Below are 23213 nucleotides of genomic sequence, written 5' to 3'. Positions count from 1 at the left end.
TATGTATGGATTTAGATATAGAATTATCTATTTTTAATTGTGCTGCCTGATACCAGTACAAGTTTTCAATGCATCTTATGTCTTTTTGGTCTATATCAAGCTTCTTGAGGATCTGCATTAACTTGTGATATTGGACACGATCAAACGGTTTCTCGTAGTCTAAAAAGCACAGGGATACGTCCTTCCTCTGATCGTAACAATTTTGGACTGTTGCTACTATTGCTTCTCTTGTTCCCAAACTTTGCCTAAACCCATACTGAGAATCACTGATGTCCCATTCACATTTTTTGTATAATCTTTGATGTAGTATTTTTAAGAATATTTTTAAAGTGTGACTCATCATTCTAATGAGTCTGTGATCCTCACATCTTTTTGCATTGACTTTCTTGGGTAGGGGAATAAATGTACAGAGCAACCACTGTTGAGGATAGCAACCAGTTTCATAAATAAAATTAAATATTTTATGTAGTGCTGAAATTCCCCTTTCATCTAGTAGTTTGAGTATTTCTGAAGGGATTTCATCAGGTCCAGGTGCCTTATTGTTTTTTGAATATAATATTGCCTTTTCTATTTCCTCTTTAGTGATTGAAGGGCCAGTCAGCTGGTCGTCTTTATAAACTTCACTCATGGGTCTTTCGTCATGAAAGAGCTCCTGGATATAGTTTTCCCATATATGAATTTTCTCTTTTTCACCTAGCACTATCTGGTTATCCTAATTAACTATAATAGTTGGTCTTCGTTTTCTGTATATTCCAGCAGTCTCCTTAAGCTTTTTATGTAAATTCCGGTCGTCGTGCTGTCGTTGTAAATGTTCTAGATCGATACATTGTTGCTTAAGCCATTCATTTTTTGCTATTCTTATCTTTGCTTTTATTTGCCTGTTAATGTTTTTCAACATATTGCTGCCATCTGGGTCATTCTTGTGTCGTCGTCGTTCATCCGTTAGTAATAGTTTTTCTTCTGTTATCCATTTTTGCTTCTTGTTCTTTGGTTTGTACCCCAAGTTGCTTTTCATGATGTCTGTTATAGCACTTGTAATCGTATTCCATGTTGGTGTTAGATCTTCTGTAATGTTTGTCGTCAATATTTGAATTTGTGTGTTTATTTCATTACTTATTTCTGCTTGTATCATTGGATCTTTCAGTTTATCCAATGCGATCTGTTGTTGAGTTTCAGGCTTGTTTTTGCATGAAAGAGCGATCTTTATGACGGCCACTAATAGTACATGGTCAGTAGGCATTGCGATTATTACGATTATTTATATTCCGCTTACAGCAGCTCTAAAAAACTGATTAGAAGAGCTAATAAACCACTTCCTGAGATTGCGCAGCCAAAACATTCATCGCACTCCAACGCTATGTTTTCATAGAATCCTTCCCTGAAGGATATTCTGCAGAAACTGGTATATTATTCCTCTATCAGGTGGCCAAGGCATTCTTGATTTCATTATTCAGTTCTGTTTCTTTCGCAAGTCTTCGCAAAAAATCTTCATTCGAGACTTTGTCTACGTAGTATATTCTTAGGATTCATCTGTAAAGCCACATCTCGAAAACTTCCACTTTTCTCGTCATCGATTTAGTTAGAGTGGCTGCTTCTATACTGGATAGGAGGATACTATATAACATCTCAGCATGCGAATTTTTAAGTCGACACTCAAGTTTTATTGCAGAACAATTATTGTTTCGTTCTTTTAAATCAGTTATGTGCAATTTCAATTCTGGTTGTTGGGTCCTGTTTAAAATCGGTATTCTGAATTATTACACATCCAAGGTATGTATTTATATTACGATAATAAATTCGACAGCTTTAAATCAACACAAAATTGCTTTTTTAAACCTGAGGTCTCTTGACAACAAGATTTGTTCACTGACTTTAGTTCTCGAATACTAACATTTGTGTAATGTGGTTTGCCTAACCACCTCCACTGGCAGTATACGTGAATACATTTTTAACTACAACATCTAGTTGACTGAATTTTAAATGATAATTTTATCAACTTCCTGTGGAACTGTCATATCTGTCTTGTCATCGTTCGGAGTTTTCTATTCATTTCATTGTCACTTGCTGCCACACTTCCACCATGTAAACAAGTCAAATCACAGCTCAGATATTACCTGGGGCATATTAGTAAAAATATTTCAAACATCCATGCTTAAGTTAGCATTTTCAACCGATGTTTCCTTGATGGATTACTTATACAGGGCTTTGACCCTCATATTTTTGTTATATTATATCTTGGTGGTTAGCATGTAAACTTCACGTGAGTATAACCTACAACTTTTCTTAACCGTGGTCAAAATTTCAAAATCTTTGCATTATTTTACCAGGTTATATTTATTTTAGGTAAGCACTGATGATGACTGGTAAAACAGTCGAAAACTAGTTATGTGATTGTGATGTAGCCCTTTTTAGGGATTTTCAATATATACCTTTTATAAAGGATTTTACTCTTTTTTGTATTACATGGTATACAGCCAACTACAGGAAAACTTTTTCCTTGTGGATTTTTGTATTTATATTTATATACACGTCCGATATTTTGACCATCAATAATCAGTTGGCCATTATTATATTGGTTTCTTAAAAACATTTTGATCTACAAACCTATTCAATATTTTCAGCCATTACCACGGTATCATCTGCATACCTTAAGTTAATAATGGGTGTAATATTCGAATAATTTCTTGCTGTTCTCGGTTTATATGAAGATGTATTTGATAGACAGACAGGTAGTCTCGGAATGCCGAAAAGACCTCCATAAACTGGCTTAGCATTACAATATCGAAGTACAATACGGGTTAATAATAGAGTTAATCATAAAAAAGAATCAACTTGAAAATATTTCTGTCCAAAGTCGGCTTATGGAGCCCAAAAAGCACTTTTTATGATCCCATGAAATCAAAACCCAAAATGTTTCTTACTGGAAAAGTATACCCATTCAAGGACGTGTAAAAATGTTTGTTGGATGAACATGTTTGTATTAGTAGGTTTCGAATATTACGGAAAACAGGCAGGAGTCAGCTCAGACCTAACAGGCGTCGTTACTGGGTGTGCTTCAATCAATAACCGTCTTCATACAATAAGGCTCTTTCAAATAGCGATTCAAGTACCGATTATTGTTGCAAAGTCTGTATAAAATCACCATACCAAGACAATTTGAAGAGATCTTTAAAAAGAGTTGATAGTTTAAAAAAATAATGTGTGTGTTTGTACGCACGTAAGAAGTTATACTTCTATTATTATGATTTCAACGAAATTAATATACTTAACATGTTATTTGTATTTTTTTAAATATTAAACTAACTTTCTTTACCTACCACTTAAAAAATTTTCGTTAAAACGATACCAAAAATTTAAAAAATGTATGAATTGTCCGGGATTTGAACCCGGGACCACTTGATCTCCGGTCATACGCTCTACCACTGAGCTGTATCCCTTCTGTTTTGACCGGTTACAAGATTTCTCGTATACTGACCAAGTGAAGTATACAAAAATACTTTAAATATACTTACTATTATTATAAAATATCTTATTCCCGAGGAAGACAAACCCAAAGACTCAAAAATTATAATAAATAATACATTTACTTAACACTAGTAGTATCCTTTTATATGATATAATATGACTTATTTGCGCTGATACATACATCTTGAAAGATTAGCAACGAAATACATACTCTCTGTGTGCTCATGCGCCCGGAATTTGATAAAATTTCACTCTCGATCGTAAACAAGTATAACTTCAAAAATTAATCAACGTTCAATCATTCTTTTCTTTGTGAATTCCTTCATCTCCTTGACGGTTTGTCCTCTTTCCGTTCGATATTCTTTAATTTAGTCCAGCCATTTTTTCTTGATCTGCCTCGTTTTTAATTCGATGATTTTTTCATTTTTATTATTATTTTTACCAGTCGGATTTGATCCCATATATTATATAGTCCGTCCGCTATAACTTTTCCCATGCGGTACGATTCATTTTCAATCAAATTAAGTCAAAACATAAATTGAAACGAACGTCGATGTGTATATACATTTTGCATACTGTATACTATATACTACACATATCGGCGTACGTTTCACATTCTGTTTTGATTTAATTTGATTGAAAATGAATCGTACCGCATGGGAAAAGTTATAGCGGACGGACTATATCTTTGTTTCTTGTTAAGTATCCAGTTTTTACTAGTTGGTGTAATTATTGGTATGTTATAGCATTGTGAATTTTTAATTACTGCTACTTCAATTTTTTTATGTTCTGGTATTGTTTTGGTTTCTATCCGTGACTTCCACGCATGTAATTTTTTGTTTATCTGTCGTCTTTTAATCTTCGAACATGTCCGGCCATCTCTATGTTTGCATTGTAATACATCCGATAATATCTTCCACGTCGGTTCTTATACAAAATATGTCATTTTTCAGTCTATTTCTCAAGCTTATAAGTATTGATCTCTCTATTACGTCGTGTATTTCTCAATTTTTCGCTAATGTTTTTAATGAGAGTTAAGGTTTCTGCACCTTATATGAGAACTGGTAGAACGCGCTGATTGAAAGCTTTTCTTTTTAAATGGATTGGGGACATTTGGTTAAAATATATCTTCCATTTTTTCGAATGCAGCTCAATCTAGATTTACTCCTCTGAGTAGCTAACATGTTTGGCTGTCTTGCGTTAATATTATTTCGTGGACCAAATACACCTATCTTTCCACAACTGATATGACGATTTACTGGTCTCTATAAGCTCATTGAGAATGAAATTCATCATCACTTTTATCTTTAGACTGACTCTCTGTGTTACTTACTGTAGTTGTTGTAGCATAACTCTTACTTATCCTAAATAGTCTGCTATGAGAACCATATTAACTCTTCAGTACCTGACGTTTTTCCATTTTTTTTGTTTTGATTTTTATACTATCTTTTGTAGCAGCAGCGGGAGTGGGATGTGTAATACAAAAAGACAGAATAAAGCACATACAAACATGGGAAAGTTGGACAGAAAGAATACTTACAGTAGAGATGAAGGATGAATGGGAAGAAAACCTAACCATAATCACGGCGTATGGCCCAGATGAAAATGAGAAAAAGGAAATAAAGGACAAATTCTGGGAAGACCTCAACATAGCCGTAGAAAACAGTAAAGGAAATATATTTATTATTGGAGATTTTAATGGTAGAGTAGAAACCAAGGATATGTCGACATCTGATGTAATTGGAAAATATGGTGAGGATGTGAGAAATAACAATGGAAGAAGATTAATAGAATTTTGTGAATTAAATAGCCTAATAGTAACAAACACACACTATGAGCATAAAAATATTCATAAATTTACAAGACAAGGACCAAGAGAAACGGAAAAATCAATAATCGACTACATACTGATAGAACGTAATAACAGAAGGGCACTCCAAGACGTAAGAGTTAGAAGAGGACCGGAAATAAGCAGCGACCACTACTTATTAGAAGCCAAAATAAAACATAGGATAGAACTCCAAACCAGAGCAACAGAAAATAGAAAAAAGATTGAGTTCGAAACAATTAAAAACTATAAGCTTAGAGACAAACAAATAGCTCAAAAATATGAAGAACTGACAAACTTAAAAATAACAAACTCGATGAGACCAATACAGGTAAGCAATTTGGAACAAAAATGGCAACTACTCAAAGATATAGGCAATGATATATAATAGGCAAGATAATGGCAACTACTCAAACAAACGTGTGGGGTTTACAAGAAAAACAACAAAACTAAACAAACGAGCTGGTGGAATGATGAAATCAAAAACCATGTAAAAATGAAGAAGAAAATGTGGGAAAAGTATTTAGGGAACAAAACCGAGGAAAATTACGATAGATACAAAGAAGAAAGAAAGAAAGTAAGAGACATGATAAAAATAGAAAAATAAAAGACCTGGATACAATTCGGACAACAGATGGAATACAATAGTAAAGAAAATCAGAAACTTTTCTATCGAACAATGAAAAATATAAGAATAGACAAACCAACAAGAGATACAAGAATAAAAAACACAGATGGAACAATAATAACAGACGATCAAGAAATAATGGAACGATGGAAGCAACACTTTCAAGAACTACTAACTAGTAATGAAGTAAACAGAGAAGAAAACAACGAAGAAAATGAAGAAAGAAGAGAACAGGAAGAAAACACAGAAGAAATAACAAACGACGAAATAGAAACAGCAATAAAGAAACTTAAAAATGGGAAATATCCTGGACATGATAGAATAACACCAGAAATGCTGAAGTATATGGGACGGGAAGGTAGGAAATTGCTCAGAGAAATATGTAATGAGGCATGGAAGAAAGAAGAAATACCGTCGGACTGGGAGATGGGAGTAATACTGCCCATACATAAGAAAGGAGATACCAAAGAATGTAACAATTATAGAGGAATTACACTACTATGTACGGCACTGAAAGTATACGAAACAGTATTAGAACAAAAGCTGAAAAATATAATAGAAACGACACTAGAAGAAGCCCAGAGTGGTTTCCGGAAAGGACGAGGGGTGCAAGACCACATATTCACAGTGAAGCAAATAACAGAAAAAACACTACTTACTAAAACCAAAGCGTACGTGGCCTTCATCGACCTAGAAAAAGCATTCGACAGAGCGAAAAGAGAAACAATATGGAACAGTCTAATTAGAAGAGGAGTAGATAGAAAACTAATAGAAGTCATCAAAAGTCTATATAAAAGGAACACGAATTACATAATGCATAAAAATATGAAATCGCAACAATTTAAAACATCTGAAGGCTTAAGACAAGGAGGAGTCATGAGCCCTACACTCTTTAACATCTTCATGGACGAAATAATGAAAGAATGTATATCACAATTAAAAAAGTTACATGTAGGTTACCGAAACCTAGAAAGAGTAGGAATATCAGAATGTGCATTTGCTGATGATGTAATTGTCATGACAGGTAAAGAGGAAGATCTAAGAAATAATCTACAAACATGGAATGAGTTATAAAATAGGCATGGGATGAAAATAAACACACGCAAAACAAAGATTATGGTAGTAGCACAAGAACAACCCGTATTAAACATACAAATCAATGGAGAAACAATAGAACAGGTAAACCACTTCCAATACCTGGGAGTAATAGTGGAAAACAACGGAAAACAACACAAAGATATAGAAGAAAGGATTAAAAAACGTCTAAGATATTCCACGCAATTAACAACAAATTTTTAAATAAAAAAGAAATATCCAGAAAAACCAAATTAACTGTCTTCAACACGATATACAGACCAGTACTTATATACGGGTGCGAGTCTTGGGTATTAACAAGAAGAATGAAGAGTAAGATTCAGGCACTGGAAATGAAATACCTAAGACGAGTAAAAGGAGTAACAAAAAGAGACAGAATAAGAAATATAGATATACGAGCGGAGCTCAAAACTAAACCACTCCTAGAATACATCGAAGAAAAACAGCTGAGTTGGTGGGGCCACATGAAAAGAATGAGAAGAAACATACCAGTAAGAAAAGTATGCGAAGCAAGAATACAGAAAAAAAGAAACAGAGGAAGACCAACAGAAAACTGTGATACAACTATTGCGAAGATTATCCAAAAGAAAGGGAAAACCGTAGCAGAAGCAAGCAGACTGGCACAGGATAGAAAACAATGGTCAAAGTTTGTGCACACGTGAATAGACATTAGTCCCGACACTGAAAATTAAAAGGGACTTAAAAGACTATATATATACTATCTTTTGTTCTTTTTCACAGCTATAAGAATCATGTTGACTTTTCAGTACTTTACGTTCTTCCATTTTTTTTTGTTTTGCTTTTTACTATCTTTTATTCTTTTTCATAGTTGGGCCGAATTTTTTTTGGGCTTGTGTCATAGTATCGACTACTATTTCTTTGTTTAGGCTATCTACATCACTTTTTGTTGTTTTTGATTTTTAAAGTTTGATTTCTAAAGTTTATCAAACCATCTTGTTTTTAGTTTTACTATCGAGACTTCCTTAAGACCATTTTCTATGAATCTTCTTGAAAAAGAAACGATTCTTTAAATATAATACACTATAAAAATAGTAGGTAATACAAATAATATACATTATACAAATATTAATACTTTGGTCTAATTAATTTATATTTTTAAAAACAACAGATATTGACAGAGCCAGTATTCAGATAAATTGATTTTGGCACTTATATGTAACGTTAGTTACCGTTGAACTCTTAGCCCCAATTTAGTAGAGGTCTTCCTTGGACCAAGAGAAATCTATCTAACAGGTACCAGTACAGGACTGTAGTTCAGTTTGTTAAAAAAGAAAGACAAGGGCAGACAGAGAGTAACACGGTTGCAATAAAGATCTGTTGATCCGCAATAAAATAATAATTACAAAATAAAGTATAAAACAATAAAAAATACTTACTTTTCATACATTTTATGCGATAAGTCTTAAGACTAATAAGAAACAGTTAATAACTGGACACCTTGGGTATTAGTGCACCCTAATATTATGTCTGTGTAGATTTTGGCATTGGATCCGAGCATGACATATAACACCGTTGCGGTATCCTCTATTTTTTCATACTATCACATTACAATTTTTTGTGATATTATATTTGTGTGTGAAATGTATCATTTGTGTATTTTAGGTATGTTCTAATAATATGTTATGTATAGATAGGGTTTTACTTGATTATTTTAAATCATTGTGAAGTTTAACTTGCTAGAAGCCTTGTAATATTGTGTAATGTGTAAAAAATAAGTAGTTATGAAACACCAATTAAGTATTAAATTTTATTATGTTGTTGTTTTCACCAATTTTGAAAAAATGTAAAAACATTGAATTATCCTCGTCCGTCTGTCCGTCTGTCCGTCCGTCCGCCTTGTCTGTCTGTTTGTAAACTCAACTCCTCCGTCATTATACCAGGTAGAATGACAAATGAGGTGTCAAATGAAAGCTCATAATCCAAGGATGGTACTAAAGGTGAAAAATTTAACCTAGGCTGTCTGTCCGTCTGTCCGTCCGACCGCGGATATAATTCCTTCGTCACTATACCAGATAGAACAACAAATGAGGTGTCAAATGAAAGCTTATAATCTAAGGATGGTACTAAAGGTGAGAAGTTTGACATAGGTTGTGTGTCCGTCTGTCCTTCCGACCGCGAATATAACTCTCACTATAGCAGGTAGAATGACAAATGAGGTGTCAAATGAAAGCTTATGATCCAACGATAGTACTAAAGGTGATAAATTTGACCTAGGCTGTCCGTCTGTTCGTCTGACCGCGAATATAATTCCTTCGTCACTATACCAGGTAGAATAACAAATGAGGTGTCAAATGAGAGCTTATAAACCAAGGTTGGTACTAAAGGTAAGAAATTTGACCTAGGCTGTCTGTCCGTCTGACCGCAAATATAACTCCTCCGTCACTATACCAAGTAGAATGACAAAACATGAAAAATTTTACATCGGACTTCTGGTTTTAGATTTACAACCTTAAGGCTATGGGTACATAATTCGCAAATATTTTACGTGTATCCCTACTTTTTCTGTCTTTACACGGCAAATTACGTGTAGTAAAATTCACACTGGTGTGGATATGTAAACATTACTAGAATGTCATTCTACTTGAAAATGTCATAATTAATTTAAAGAGATGGCTTTTGAATGTTCTTGGATAACTGTTATTTTTATAATTGCAAATTATTAATTCAGTTAATAAATGTGATAATTTTTTCACTAACTATGTTTTCAGTGATTGTAATAATTTATTTGTACAACAAAAACTAATAATCAATCGAGAAAAGAGGAAAAGTGTTAAAGTGATTTTTTAATAATATGTTGTTATTTTGGAACGCTTACAATTTTGAACATCTCTAACAACAAAATACTTGGATCACAGGATATACAGTAGGAAAAATGAAAGAATACCCATGAACGAACATATAAAACACGCTATATTTTCCTGTCACCGTGTCATACAAAAAATTGGCCAGGGCAAGTACATGTAATAATTATTATTACATGTACTTGCGCTGGGCAATTTTCTTTGTGACACGGTGACATAAAAATACAGCATGTTTTATATGTTCGTTCATGGGTATTCTTTCATTTTTCCGACTGTATCTGATGTATTCTCTGCTTGGATCTTTCACAAATAATACACAATAAATAACTTTTTATTAAGTTCACGTCTTAAATCAATTATTTATCAAATACACTATATATCAATAATATTTAATCAATTTCTCAAAATATTCCCGATGCAATGTCAAATATTTAAAATTGTCACTGATTGTCAGTGTCTGACTGACAATATATGCTGACAATATTATATTCGGTTGAGTGCGTTGTAAGACAAAGACAGATTTGGAAAATATTACCACGGCATTGTGTTCATTTTTTTCAAATCCTGAAAAAACCAATAAATATTTTTGAAAAATTTAAACGCAGAATGAAAGACTAAATTATTACCGAGGGCCGAAAGTCCCTTAGAATAAATAAAAAGTTTATTTTGAATGAGATATTTGAATTTAAAAATCACACTAAATTTTCTCTTAGTTTTTTCACCCCTGTAACTTATTAAAATAAACATTGTAGAAGTTCTCAGGGACTTTCGGCCCTCGCTAATAACGTAATCTTTCATTCTGCGTTTAAATTTTTCCAAAATACTTATTAGTTTTCTCAGGATTTGAAAAAAATGAATCCCCATTTGAATAGCATTGCAACCGAAAATACGTTCCGATCCTCTTAAGTACTATTTTAAAGTCACCAAAATAGTAAAAGCCATATATCATTCGACGTGCCTTACCAAGATGAGAACAAACGTAGAATTTTGGGTTTTATTATCATTTCCGGTTAAAAGGTTCTAACCGGAAGTGACATATTATAGTCGCAGAAATACATGTAACACATCAATCGAAGCGTATTGAAAAGTAGAGTTTGAATCTTTAGTTTCGATTTTGAAGTCATTTCTGTTTAAACAATTATGACCCACAGTTTAGTAAATATGACCCAAAATTAGTAAAATCGTATATCAATCGACGCAAAGTTACAAGAAGGGTTCAAATATCGACTTCCAGTTCTACTTTCGATTACTTTGGGTGAAAACCTTGGACTTAGTTGTCCAATTACGACTTCGTCTAATAGGACGAAGTCCAATTACTTGTTTTTTACAAACAGCTCAAAAGGGGGATGTTCATTATAAAAAAGTAGATAAATAATTATAAAAAATTAAAAAATAGTTTTCAAACACAAATAAAGCAAAGTTTTTAAAAAGCTCAAAAGAGACATTTTAAATCAAAGTTACCTTAAAATTGTTATAAAAAAGAAGATCAACTGATAAATAAAAGAGGTCAATGAAGATAAACTGTAAAAATGTTTTTAAATCGAAGTTAATTTAAGTCGTTATAAAAAGTAGATAAATAGATAAATCAAACAGATGAATAGTTATTATAATAAATTAAAAAAGAGCTTTGAAACACCAATAAAGTAAAGTTTTTTTTTCATTTGACACCTCATTTGTCATTCTACCTGGTATAATGACGGAGAAGTAAACGTTCTTATAAAATTATTCTATTGTTCTTGTAGGTACATTTAACATTGATTGAAATTATGAAACAAATAAAGAAATCAGTATGGCAACACTGTGACGCACAAGCATAAGATTCAGCTGAGGGTTACATAGGGTGCACTAATATCCAAGCTGTCCTTAATAACTATACTGTTAATAAATTACAATCTAGCGATACTAACCTGCGTACTGCTGACTAGGCCTAAACTCCGTACGAATTCTATAACTTTCAGGAGGATCCGTATACTCCGCTGACTCAGCGGAGTCGAAAGTAAACCCAAACCCGCTGACATCACCTGGAGTTGGAGAGTTATACCGGTTCCTTTGCGTACTGGACCCGGTATTCAATGCCTCCCGTCTAGGATTATCATATACCGATCTATGCGTCGTTACCACTAACTGATTTTCACTATTAGTCACTTTTTTATCACTATAGTATGAAACCGCTTTCGTCCTTATATCTGGAGGAGCTCCAGGATGTAAACTAATGTTGATCTCTTCCGGATTAAAACGTATATCTGTGGCACTTTGACTAATGACAGGGAAATGGTGGGAAGCGATGTGATGATTGTTTGCAGTAATGTGATTCTTGTTAGTAGATTGTTGGTTATTATTTCCCGTAGATTGTTTATTGTTTCCTGATAGAATATGATCGCGTTTAGGAGAGTGTTGGTTTGCTGCAGATGGTAGGTAACTGTTTCCAGAGGCAAGACGATTTTCCAATGTAGTAGCTGTTGGTGCAGGGGGTGAGGTGTAGTAGGAAGCACGGGTAGTTTTTCTTGGGGCTTGGGTTGTCGTCGTAGTCGTTGGTAACGTCGATTTAATTATAAGGGGTTGTTCAGTCTCAGAATTGTCTAAAAGAGAATAATAAATTATTAGTCTTATTGTTAGAACAATAAATTAAAATTGACAAAAATTATTATTGTTATAATATAGCAGCTTTAGAATTAGTCCACATAATAAAATTAATAGTAGGGGAGGAAAGTATGCTAAATGTGTAGTCACTCGAGCGTTATGGGGACCTATTGGGTTGTGAACATTAGTTCCTAAACCAAAAAAAGTTAAGATTTCCATTTTAGTGGGGACTTTCCATTTTCTAAATTAATTTTCCATTTCCAACAATCGTTTTTCCGACTATAGCGCCAACTATCCATAATTCTAAAAAAATGTCTCGAATAAAAGTTACTTATTTTTATGCAAGGAATCCAAATCTGCAATAAAAAATGGGAGTTCCTATTTAAGATTTTAAAGTAACCTCCCACTCCACCTCCGTAGGGGTTCGTGTTTGGAGTCATTCGATAGATTTTTCAAAAATATTGAATACGTGTATTTTTCAGTTTTTCGATCTGATGTTTATTTCGCGAAATATCGCGAGGTTCGTATTTAAAATTTTAAATTTTCCCCCACATCTTTCCGGGGGGTCGTGTTTGGTATCATTCGACAGACTTTTGAAAAATATTGAGCACATATTTTTTTGTTTTCGATCGGTCGTTCATTTCGCGAAATACTCGCTTTTTTCTTGTCAAACTTTGTGACTCACCCATTTCTTTACGCCCCGCTCAAATCGTCAGATTTTTGAAATATACACTGATTTGCATGTATGTACTTAACTTACCTTATCTTAAACTGACAATTTCGAGTTTTTCTAAGGATAGATTTTTTTCGGACCCCCCTTAACTAACTTCCATGTATTATGAGCCAATATATGGTAGAGGTACATTTACAGGGTACAAGGTTTCTCCCCATGTGATAATCTGACATGCTTGAGTAACTGCAAAAATCTATGCTTGGGCTCCCCTACCATAATAAACACATCTCCATTAGCATTTTCATTCAAGCAAAATAGTCGACATTTTATTGGAGTCTGCTTCTTCTTCTTTACGTGCCAGGTCCGCGACAGAGGTTGGCAAGCATCATGGCTATTCTGATCTTATATGCTGCTGCTCTGAATAATTCGATTAATGTGCATCCGTACCATTCCCTCAAGTTACACATCCATGAGATTCTTCTCCTTTCTACACTTCTCTTGCCCTGGATTTTCCCTTGTATAATTAATTGAAGTATGTTGTATCTCTCATTACGCATAACAAGCTCCAGGTATTGCAGCTTTTGTGTCTTGATGGTTTCCAATATTTCCATTTTTTTGTTGACTGTTCTCATGACTTCGTTGTTTGTTACATGCTTGGTCCATGATATCTTCAGGATTCTTCTATACACCCATAGTTCAGATGCTTCCAACTTTTTAGCAGTTGCCACGGTAAGTGTCCATACTTCTATCCCGTAAAGCAGAGTCGAGAAAATATAACACCTTGCCAGCCTAACTCTCAAGTCTAATTTTAGTTCTCTTGCACAAAATACCTTTCTCATTTTATTGAAGTAAGTTCGTGGTTTCTCTATTCGAACTTTGATTTCTTTGGAGTAATCGCTTGTGTGATTATAATTATTCTGCCAAGATAGTTGTAGTTTTCAAGTTGTTCTAAAGTTTTACCGTTAATTGTCACGCTTTTATCAATATTTTGGGTTTTTGATATCCTCATAAATTCAGTTTACTTGATGTTTATTGATAATCCATATTTTTCTCCATAATCAACTATTTTGTTCATTAGCTTTTGGAGGTCTTGAAGGTTGTCCGTTATTATGATAGTATCGTCCGCATATCTAATGTTGTTAATAGGCGTTCCATTGACCCTCATTCCTGCTGTTTCTCCCTCAAGAGCTCGTTTCATAATTTCTTTAGAGTATGCATTGAATAGTAGTTGTACACACCCCTGTTGCACTCCTCTTTTAATTTCGAACTCTTCTGATGTGTGTTCGTTAGTGCGTAGGTGTGCGTGCTGTTTATAATATAGATTTGTTATAATTTGAAGGTCATTTTATTGTAATTGTTTTGTTTGAGGACGTCCATTAGCTCTTTGTGGCGGACTTTATCGAAAGCCTTATTGTAATCTATGAAACAGACGTACATATCTTGGTTCACATTCAAGCATCTCTGGATTAGTACGTTGAATGCAAAGAGAGCTTCACAAGTACCTACGCCTCTAGGGAATCCAAATTGGGTTTCTTCAATACCCATATTAAGTGTTTGGTAAATGTGTTTATGAATGATCTTTAAAAACATTTTAAGTGTGTGAGATATCAGACTTATGGTGCGGTGGTCGGTGCATTCTCCAGCATTTTTATTTTTTGGGAGACAAATAAATGTTGAGGTCAAGCATTCATTGGATATGTCACCCGACTGATAAATTTCAATAAAGAGCTTTAAGAAGACATCCCTGTACTCATTTTTTTTTAATTTTAAGGATATCAATAGGCAGCTGATCTGGCCCGTACTTTTTCGGTTTCTGGTGTTCTTTAGTGCTTACAATATTTCTTTCTTTTTAATTTCTACACTTGTTTCTTTGTCATCGAAAGATACTTATGTCTTGTAGGTTTCCTCTTTCGTCGTCGAAGAGCCCTTCCTTTATTGGAGTATTTGTGGAATAATAGTAACTGCATTATGTCAATAAATCGACATGAAATTGATTATATTAAATTAAAATTGGGTTGGTTTCAATACGCTTTAAAGGTAATACACGTAAATGATGATCTCGTTTCAAGTAAGCTTTCAGGACGTATCTTTACAGTTGAATAAATTATTATCGACATCATGATAACAACTTGATCTGGTCGCTACACGGATGGTTTTGTCAGATTCTGGTCGGATAGAACCGACATCGATTTGATGATATTTTAAATAATCCTTTTAGACCAATCAAGTTAGTAAAAAATAAGCCGTTTTTCGACATAATTGAAAAGACGAGGTTTGACAGTTGAAATGTGTAGTATGAGATATTACAAAAAGGCTACCATCTTGGGATTCATCAATTTTTTAGTGGAACATTTTTTAAATAAACAATCAAAACGTCAAACTTAGTTTTTTGCTCATAACTTAAAAACTTGTTTATTTAGAAATTTGACGTCCACAGGTAACTTTTTCAGAAAAAAAAAGATACAGCGAATGAGATACACCAAATTAAAATGGGTTAATAAACAAAAACGTTATTGCAAAACGGACGACAAAATCACAGTTTTTGAATATTGTTAATAACAATTTTATTGTTTATTAAAATATGTTTAAATATACCTAAACTTGAGGGCATTATGGTGTTTGAATGGTGTGCAAAAAATGGTCCAGATCTGTTAAATAGTTTTTGAAAAATTTAATTTGTTTATAATTTTTTTTTGAAAAACGAGCTAAGTTCTGAGGCTGGTCCAGTTAATATGGCTGAATGTATCTCAATAATCAGGGACTGATTTCCTTCGTTAAGATATATACTAATACCCTATGAAAAAAAAGTAAAAAAAATTACATGTACGTACACAAAATTATTTGTTAATAAATAGCAGTTTTTAAGCTCATAAACAATTACAATAATTTCGTAGAAATTAGATCAAATTAAATGGCAATAAAAAATACTGAAAGTTGGTTAAAATACACAACTTCTAAAAAAAATTTTTAGGTCCTACGACCCTTGGGGTCTGAGATAGCCCCTTTCTTTGAAAAAATCATTGTTACGTTAATTAAGAACACTAAGATCTGAAATTAGCCAATCTTTTATAAGAAAAGTCAAAGTTTTTAACAAAGTTTTTGCAAGAAAAAATATTAAAAATTGTTTAAACAGTATTGTTATAAAGAAAGAGTATTTTGCGTTGCGACTAAAGTAAAAAAAAAATGATGGGCGCAGCCGAATGAGAATCAATTCGCGGACTAGCATTCGCTAGCGCTAGACCGTTACAGCCCATTTTTAACATTGACAGTATACCGGATTTGAAACTTAATATTATATTTATATATTTTGGTAGAAACTTCAATTTTATGAATATTATTATGTTGCACATTTATTTAGTAAAATTATATTTTAAATAAATAAATTTAAAAAATAACAATAAAAAGGCCACGAAGTCAAAATATGCAACAGAAAAAAAGTTACGCGACCTTATAGACGAGTGGTACGTGGTACTCCCCCCCAAAAAAAACGCTCATTTCTCGAGATATCAACCACGGTGTGGTGAATGGCTAATTTTGGTCTTACTTTATACTTTTTATGGTGCTGAAAACGAAAATGAGTTTTATTTTGAATTTTAGATGGGGAAATATTGTCAAAATCGCAATTTTACCCTAAAAATAAAAAAAAGATGAAATCACGTTTTTCTTAAAATTAAAAGTTACACCACTTTTTTTCTATAAAACATTTTGTTCTCTGTACTCTAGATTTTAACTTAAAATTAATTAAACAGCTAAATTTCAAATTGTGTTACTCAACTTTTGCGATTAAACTTTGCAATTCAAGAATCTGCACCTTTTACTTCAAACAATTTATAACTTTCTTTATGGCAAGACAGAAATATTGAAGCAGGTCCCATTGTACTCAGAAAGGTGAGAAATATATACTATAAAAATATCAGAAAAAAATATTACAATGGAACAGAGTTGTAGCAAATTAAACTCAAAAAAACGTGATTTTTTTTTATTTTTAGGGTAAAGTTGCGATTTTGATAATGTTCCCCCACGTAAAATTCAAAACAACCCTAATTTTAGTTTTGAGCACCATCAAATATATAAAGTATGACCAAAATTAGTATCAGTATCTCCAGAAATAAGCGTGTGCCGCTCGTCTATAAAGTCACATAACATTTTTCCTATTGCATATTTTAAATTAAATTTTTTTAGAAAACTTCTTCATAAATTATATTTTATTTCTGTGTTAATTAAAATTATAAACTAAAAAGTTTGTCACTCAACTTTTTTAAGTAAACATGAAACTAACGAAATCTGACGACAAAATGTTTAAAAATTAACAACTTCTCTTTTAACGTGTTGAGTCATTTTGGACAAATCTCATTGTTATCTAAATGCTTCAAAGATAACACAGTAAAATTTTCAAAAGAAAATATTTAGAGCGACCAAAAATACAGTGAGTTAAAATTGAAAAATCATCAAAATTGATTTTTCGCATTTTTGCATAAAACTTGAGTTTTGAACATGTCCCACTAATTCTAGAAAAAAATTAACTCCATATTCGGATTCAGAGACCTCGAAAACATAAGGAATGACGAAAATTTGTCATTCACCTTAAAGTGGATTTTTGTGGTCGGGATAACGTAATTTTAATAGTTGCTACCGCATGCCGGTCGCCAACCGCGCCCACTATTCAGTCAGTCGACTACGCCCGCTATTTTTTACTTTAGTCGTAACGCAAAATACTCTGTGTTTATAACACTCCTATTTAAACAATTTTTAACATTTTTTCTTAATAAAAACTTTGTTAAAAACTTTGACTTTTCTTATAAAAGATTGGTTAATTTCAGCTCTTAGTGTTGTTAATTAACGTAACAGTGATTTAAAAAAAAAGGGGGCTATCTCAGACCCTAAGGGTTGTAGGACCTAAAAATTTTTTTTGAAAGTTGTGTATTTTAACCAGCTTTCCGTATTTTTTATTGCCATTTAATTTGATCTAATTTCTACGAAATTATTGAAATTGTTTATAAGCTTAAAAACTGCTATTTATTAACAAATAATTTTGTGTACGTATATGTAATTTTTTTTTACTTTTTTTTCATAAGCTGTTAGTATACATCTTAACGAAGGAAATGAGCCCCAGATTATTGAGATATATTCAGCCATATTAACTGGACCAGCCTCAGAAATTAGCTCGTTTTTCAAAAAATTTTATAAACAAATTCAATTTTACGAAAACTATTTAACAGATCTGGACCATTTTTTGCACACCATTCAAACACCATAGTGCCCTCAATTTTGGGTATATTAAAACGTATTTTAACAAACAATAAAATTGTTATTAACTATATTCAAAAACAGTGATTTTGTCATCCGTTTTGCAATAACTTTTTTGTTTATTAACCGATTTTTATTTAGCGCATCTCATTCGATGTATCTTTTTTTCTGAGAAAGTTACCTGTGGACGTCAAATTTCTAAATAAACAAGTTTTTAAGTTATGAGTAAAAAACTAAGTTTGACGTTTTGATTGTTTATTTAAAAAATGTTCCACTAAAAAATTGATAAATCCAAAGATGGTAGTCTTTTTGTAATATCTCATACTACACATTTCAACTGTCAAACCTCGTCTTTTCCGTTATGTCTAGTAAAAACCTAACTTGATTGGCCTATTTTACAAAATTTTAGCTTCTACAAAAATAAGGTTTATACCTACTTTTTTTAATTATGGTATACAGTCAACCGTAGAGACTTTTCTCATTGTGATGTTAAAAATAGTAAATTAGTCATACTTTTAAATAATTTAACAGTGATGCTAATAAAATATAAGCAAAGAATAATATTTTGGATGCCAAAATAATAAATAGGTATGGCCAAAAATGACTGGTCTATTTCTTATTTGTCGATTTCTCGGTACGATGAAGTAAATTGACTTACCAATATTATCAGTCAACAAAAAGAACACTAACTAGCAAGTTTTTACTACAAACAGAGATTAGCAATCAGCCGGTATTAAGATAAAAAATTATTCTTCGTTCAGTGTTCATGTTCGTTTGTTCGTTTCGATCAATTTCAGTACAAATAATAATTGGCTCCTTAAATTTTCATAAAGGCACTACTGAAGTAATAGTTAAAATGTCTAAAAGTTATCATGAAACCGAACACCCATTCAAATGCAAATATTGTGATACATGGTTTAAATATATCAGTGATGTAGATGTGCATGAGAATAATGTTCATCTGAAAATCAAGTGTCCAAGTTGTGTCGAATTATTCACAACAGATGAGCAACTACAGGCCCATACTAAAGCTCTCCATTATGTTAAATGCTCTCACTGTGCTGAATCGTTTAAATCTTCTGAGGAGTTGAAAGATCACGATAAAATGGTACATCTAACAGTTGCATGTCCACATTGCAATACTTTGTGCAGATCAGATGTCGAACTGATGTTCCATGGTTTTGGTTGCAAACATAAACCATAAAGTAATAAGTTATGCTTCAGAAAACATGATGATCCACTTAACCATCCTAAAAGTAGACATCCTAGCTTTAGTTGCAGATCGTGTTTTAAATTGACTTCCTACTTCTAATTCCTACTTCCCAAGAGGCCAGAGATTTTCACACCCAACAGATGCATCAAGGGCCAGTTCCATGCGTGTTATGTTCTGAGGAGGGAGAGTTCGGTACCAATATTATATTGTTCGTCAGTGTTGTAAAAAGCTCTTTAATCTGTTAAAATTAGAAGTTTTGTTTCAGGTGCATATGTTCAAGATTTCTATTCTCTTTTATTTCAAATTAAAAATAAGGAAATGGAAGAAGTTATAGCAGACACAAATAATTTAAACATGTCAAAAATTTTAGAAAAGCGCAAAAAGGTATGGTTTTGAAATTTTGACACAGTTCTGTATAGTTTAAGGCCATTAAAAGTTACAAGTTTTTTTATATAGTCACATAAATATTACTTGAGTATAACTTAATCGTTGCATTATCATTCTGAAACTCTTTTTTATAAAATAACTAGTATATTATTTAATGGAAATAAACCACAATTTTAATAAAAAAAATATATTAGGCGTTTCGATTCTGCGTCAAAAAAATTTTGTGAAAGTATAAAAAAATATCGAAAAAACTATATTTTTTATTTAAATAATGTGAACTAATCACATGAAATTAGTTAAAAATCTTATTATTCTGAATTAGTTGCCATCTTCTCAATGAAGGTTGGCGATGATTTCTTCAAATTCTTTTCTTTTTTAGAATGTCCTTATTTGCATTTGGATATTTAATTTTTTCATTATAAGCTACAGTTATAGTAAGTTATAACTATCGTGTCATATTTCATCAATAAGTCATAATAAGTTTGCTTTTTTATTATTCTATATTCTCTTAGCATAGATTCTTAGTTGTATCATTGATTGAAATATTAATATTAATATTATTATTAATGTACTGAAAATCTATGCTAAGAGAATATAGAACAACAAAAAAGCAAATTATGACTTATTGATGAAATATGACTTACTGTAGCTTATAATGGAAAAACTAAATATCCAAATGCAAATAATAGCCCGATCAAAGGACAATCTGACCCCAAAAAAAATAAAGGAAGGATGAAAATTTGGGAATAGGTAGTTGAAATTGTCTATTATTATATAAGAAAAAGTTTACAATTCTACATCCCCTCCATTTTACAAAAATGGACCCCCTCTCGAAGATGAAAAAAATACATTCAAAATAAGACCGGAATTGGATAAAATGACTAATTCGAAACAACTTTTCTTCTATAGAGTTTTTTCACTAAGTCAATACTTTTCGAGTTATTTGCGAGTGAATATGTTCATGTTTAACAAAATAAAACATGTTTTTGGACGGTTTTTCTGAGATAACTCAAAAAGTATTTTAGCGAAAAAAAAATTGAAAAAATGGTGTATACATGAGGTCTGTAGACCCAGTAGAAGCAGAGTTGCAGCTAATGAAAAGTAGGTTCTTGTTCGTCAAATTCCAAATCGAATATTTTAATGTGAAATAACCCAAAAACGGAGCACTTTTAGGTAAAAATTCATTTTAACTTTTTTAAAGTGTTAAAAAAAGGTTTATTTTTGTTTTTTAAAAAAACTTGTAATATTAAAAGTAAGTGAATTACGCTGAAAATAGTGTTGGTCTCTTTTATTTTTTGGTAAAAAATCGCGAAAATCACCCTCTAATTTGCATCCCATATACATTTTAACATTTCCACTTCACAAGTTACTCTGTCTATATATTATTTATATGATCTGTAAGTTTCATCGGTTTAAAGTGCTTCGTTTTAAAAAAGCTGCAGTTAAAATGGCTTGAACGAGTAACTAATCACGAGTTTAAGCAAATTTTGAACAGCCATAGCATAACCAATTTTTGTCTAACAAGAAAACCAAAAATCAGAAATATTCAGAAAATCAAAACGTACATTTTATTACTCTTTGAGATTTTTGGTATTTCTAATTAATTCTAGAAACAATTATGATTTTTTTCAAAATAAAAAAAATGTTTCATTTTGAACCCATTTTTTTCAAAACTGAACAATTTGAAACAGTGAAACTTATAGATAATATAAACATAAGTAAAGTAACTTTTAAAGCGCTAAAAAAGTCATTTTTTCAAGGTAAACTTTCAAGTAAGACTTTTACCGTAAGGGGTAATTTTCGTCATTTTTTTACCAAAAAATAAAAGGGACCAACAATATTTTGAGCGTAACTCACTTACTTTTAATGTTAGAAGTTACACCAGATGATGTTAATGTTAGAAGATACACCATTTTTTTTTTCAATTTTTGATAGGCTATATTATAGTTATCTCCGAAAAACCGTCCAAAAACATTTTTTTTTGTTAAAAATGAACACATTCACTCGCAAATAACTCGAAAAGTAATTGACTTAGTAAAAAACTCTATAGAACAAAAGTTACTTAGAATTAGTCATTTTATCTAATTCCGGACATATTTTGAACGCATGTTTTTTCACCCCGAGAAAAAATTTTTCACCCAGTATTTTCCAATTTTTGTAAAATGGAGGGGATTTGTAAACTTTTTCTTATATAATAATAGACAATTTCAACTACCTATTCCCAAATGTTCATCCTTTCTTTATTTTTTTGGTGGTTTTCGTAAAATTTTGCCTTCCCTGATCGGGCTATAAGGACATTCTAAAAAAGAAAAGAATTTGAAGAAATCATCGCCAACCTTCATTGAGAAAATGGCAACTAATTCAGAATAATAAGTATTTTAACTAATTTCATGTGATTAGTTCATATTATTAATATTTCAATCAACGGTTGTATGTAGAACTGACCGTTAATTTGGTTGGTAAAATACTAGTACATTCTTTCACGGTTTTTGCTGTAAATTCTAAAGATCCGTTTAGATTGACACGAAATTTGGCATACGCATAGCTAACATCTTAAAGAAAAAAAGTAATATTGTGCCCATGTGTGCTTTTGCCCTGGGGGTGAGTTTCACCCCCTCTTGTGGGTGAAAAAATATATGTCCAAAACAAGTCCGGAAATGGATAAACTGACTAATTTTAAGCAAATTTGATTCTATAGAGTTTTTTCACTAAGTCAATACTTTTTGAGTTATTTGAGAGTGAATATGTTCTTTTTTCAAAAAAAATCACGTTTTTAGACAGTCTTTCGCAAATAATGTAAAAAGTAAATATTTTATCGAAAAAAACATTATCAGCAAAAATATAGCATGTAAAATTGTAAAACAAATGGTGTACGCATAAGGTCTCTACACCTAAACCAGAGTTATAGCTAATGAAAAATAGATTCATGTTCGCCAAATTGCAAATGGAATATTTCAACGTGAAATATCCAAAAAACTAAGCACTTTTTGGGGAAAACTTATAAGAGCTTTTTTAAAGTGTTTTGAAAAATCTTTATTTCTGTTTTATAAAGAAAGTTTCTAGCATCAAATGTAAGCAAGTTACGCTCAAAATAAAGTTGGTTAATTTTGGTGGGGTAGGGGGTGATTTTCACGATTTTTTTACCAACAAAAAGGGACCAACTTTATTTGAGCTTAACTTGTTTACTTTTGATGCTAGAAATCTTTTTTATAAAACAAAATAAAGCTTTTTTTAAACACTTTAAGAAAGTTGTAATGAGTTGTCCCAAAAAAGTG

At 32.0% G+C, this 23213-nt stretch overlaps 1 protein-coding gene across 4 annotated transcripts in view; it reads right to left on the bottom strand.

The window, feature by feature from the left end:
* Positions 1-23213, bottom strand: part of LOC114326819 (uncharacterized) — a 672802-nt gene that overhangs the window by 20127 nt on the left and 629462 nt on the right. For all 4 annotated transcript variants that reach the window (XM_028275266.2, XM_050655637.1, XM_028275265.2 and 1 more), the window contains one exon: positions 11746-12417. In XM_028275266.2, coding sequence (XP_028131067.2) covers positions 11746-12417 — 672 coding nt within the window. The remainder of the gene's footprint in view (positions 1-11745; positions 12418-23213) is intronic.

This window comes from Diabrotica virgifera, chromosome 7 (assembly GCF_917563875.1).
Source record: "Diabrotica virgifera virgifera chromosome 7, PGI_DIABVI_V3a".
Classification (NCBI taxonomy): Eukaryota; Metazoa; Arthropoda; class Insecta; order Coleoptera; family Chrysomelidae; genus Diabrotica; species Diabrotica virgifera.
Note: the sequence above shows the minus strand (reverse complement) of the source record. Positions and strands in the feature narration are given on the sequence as shown.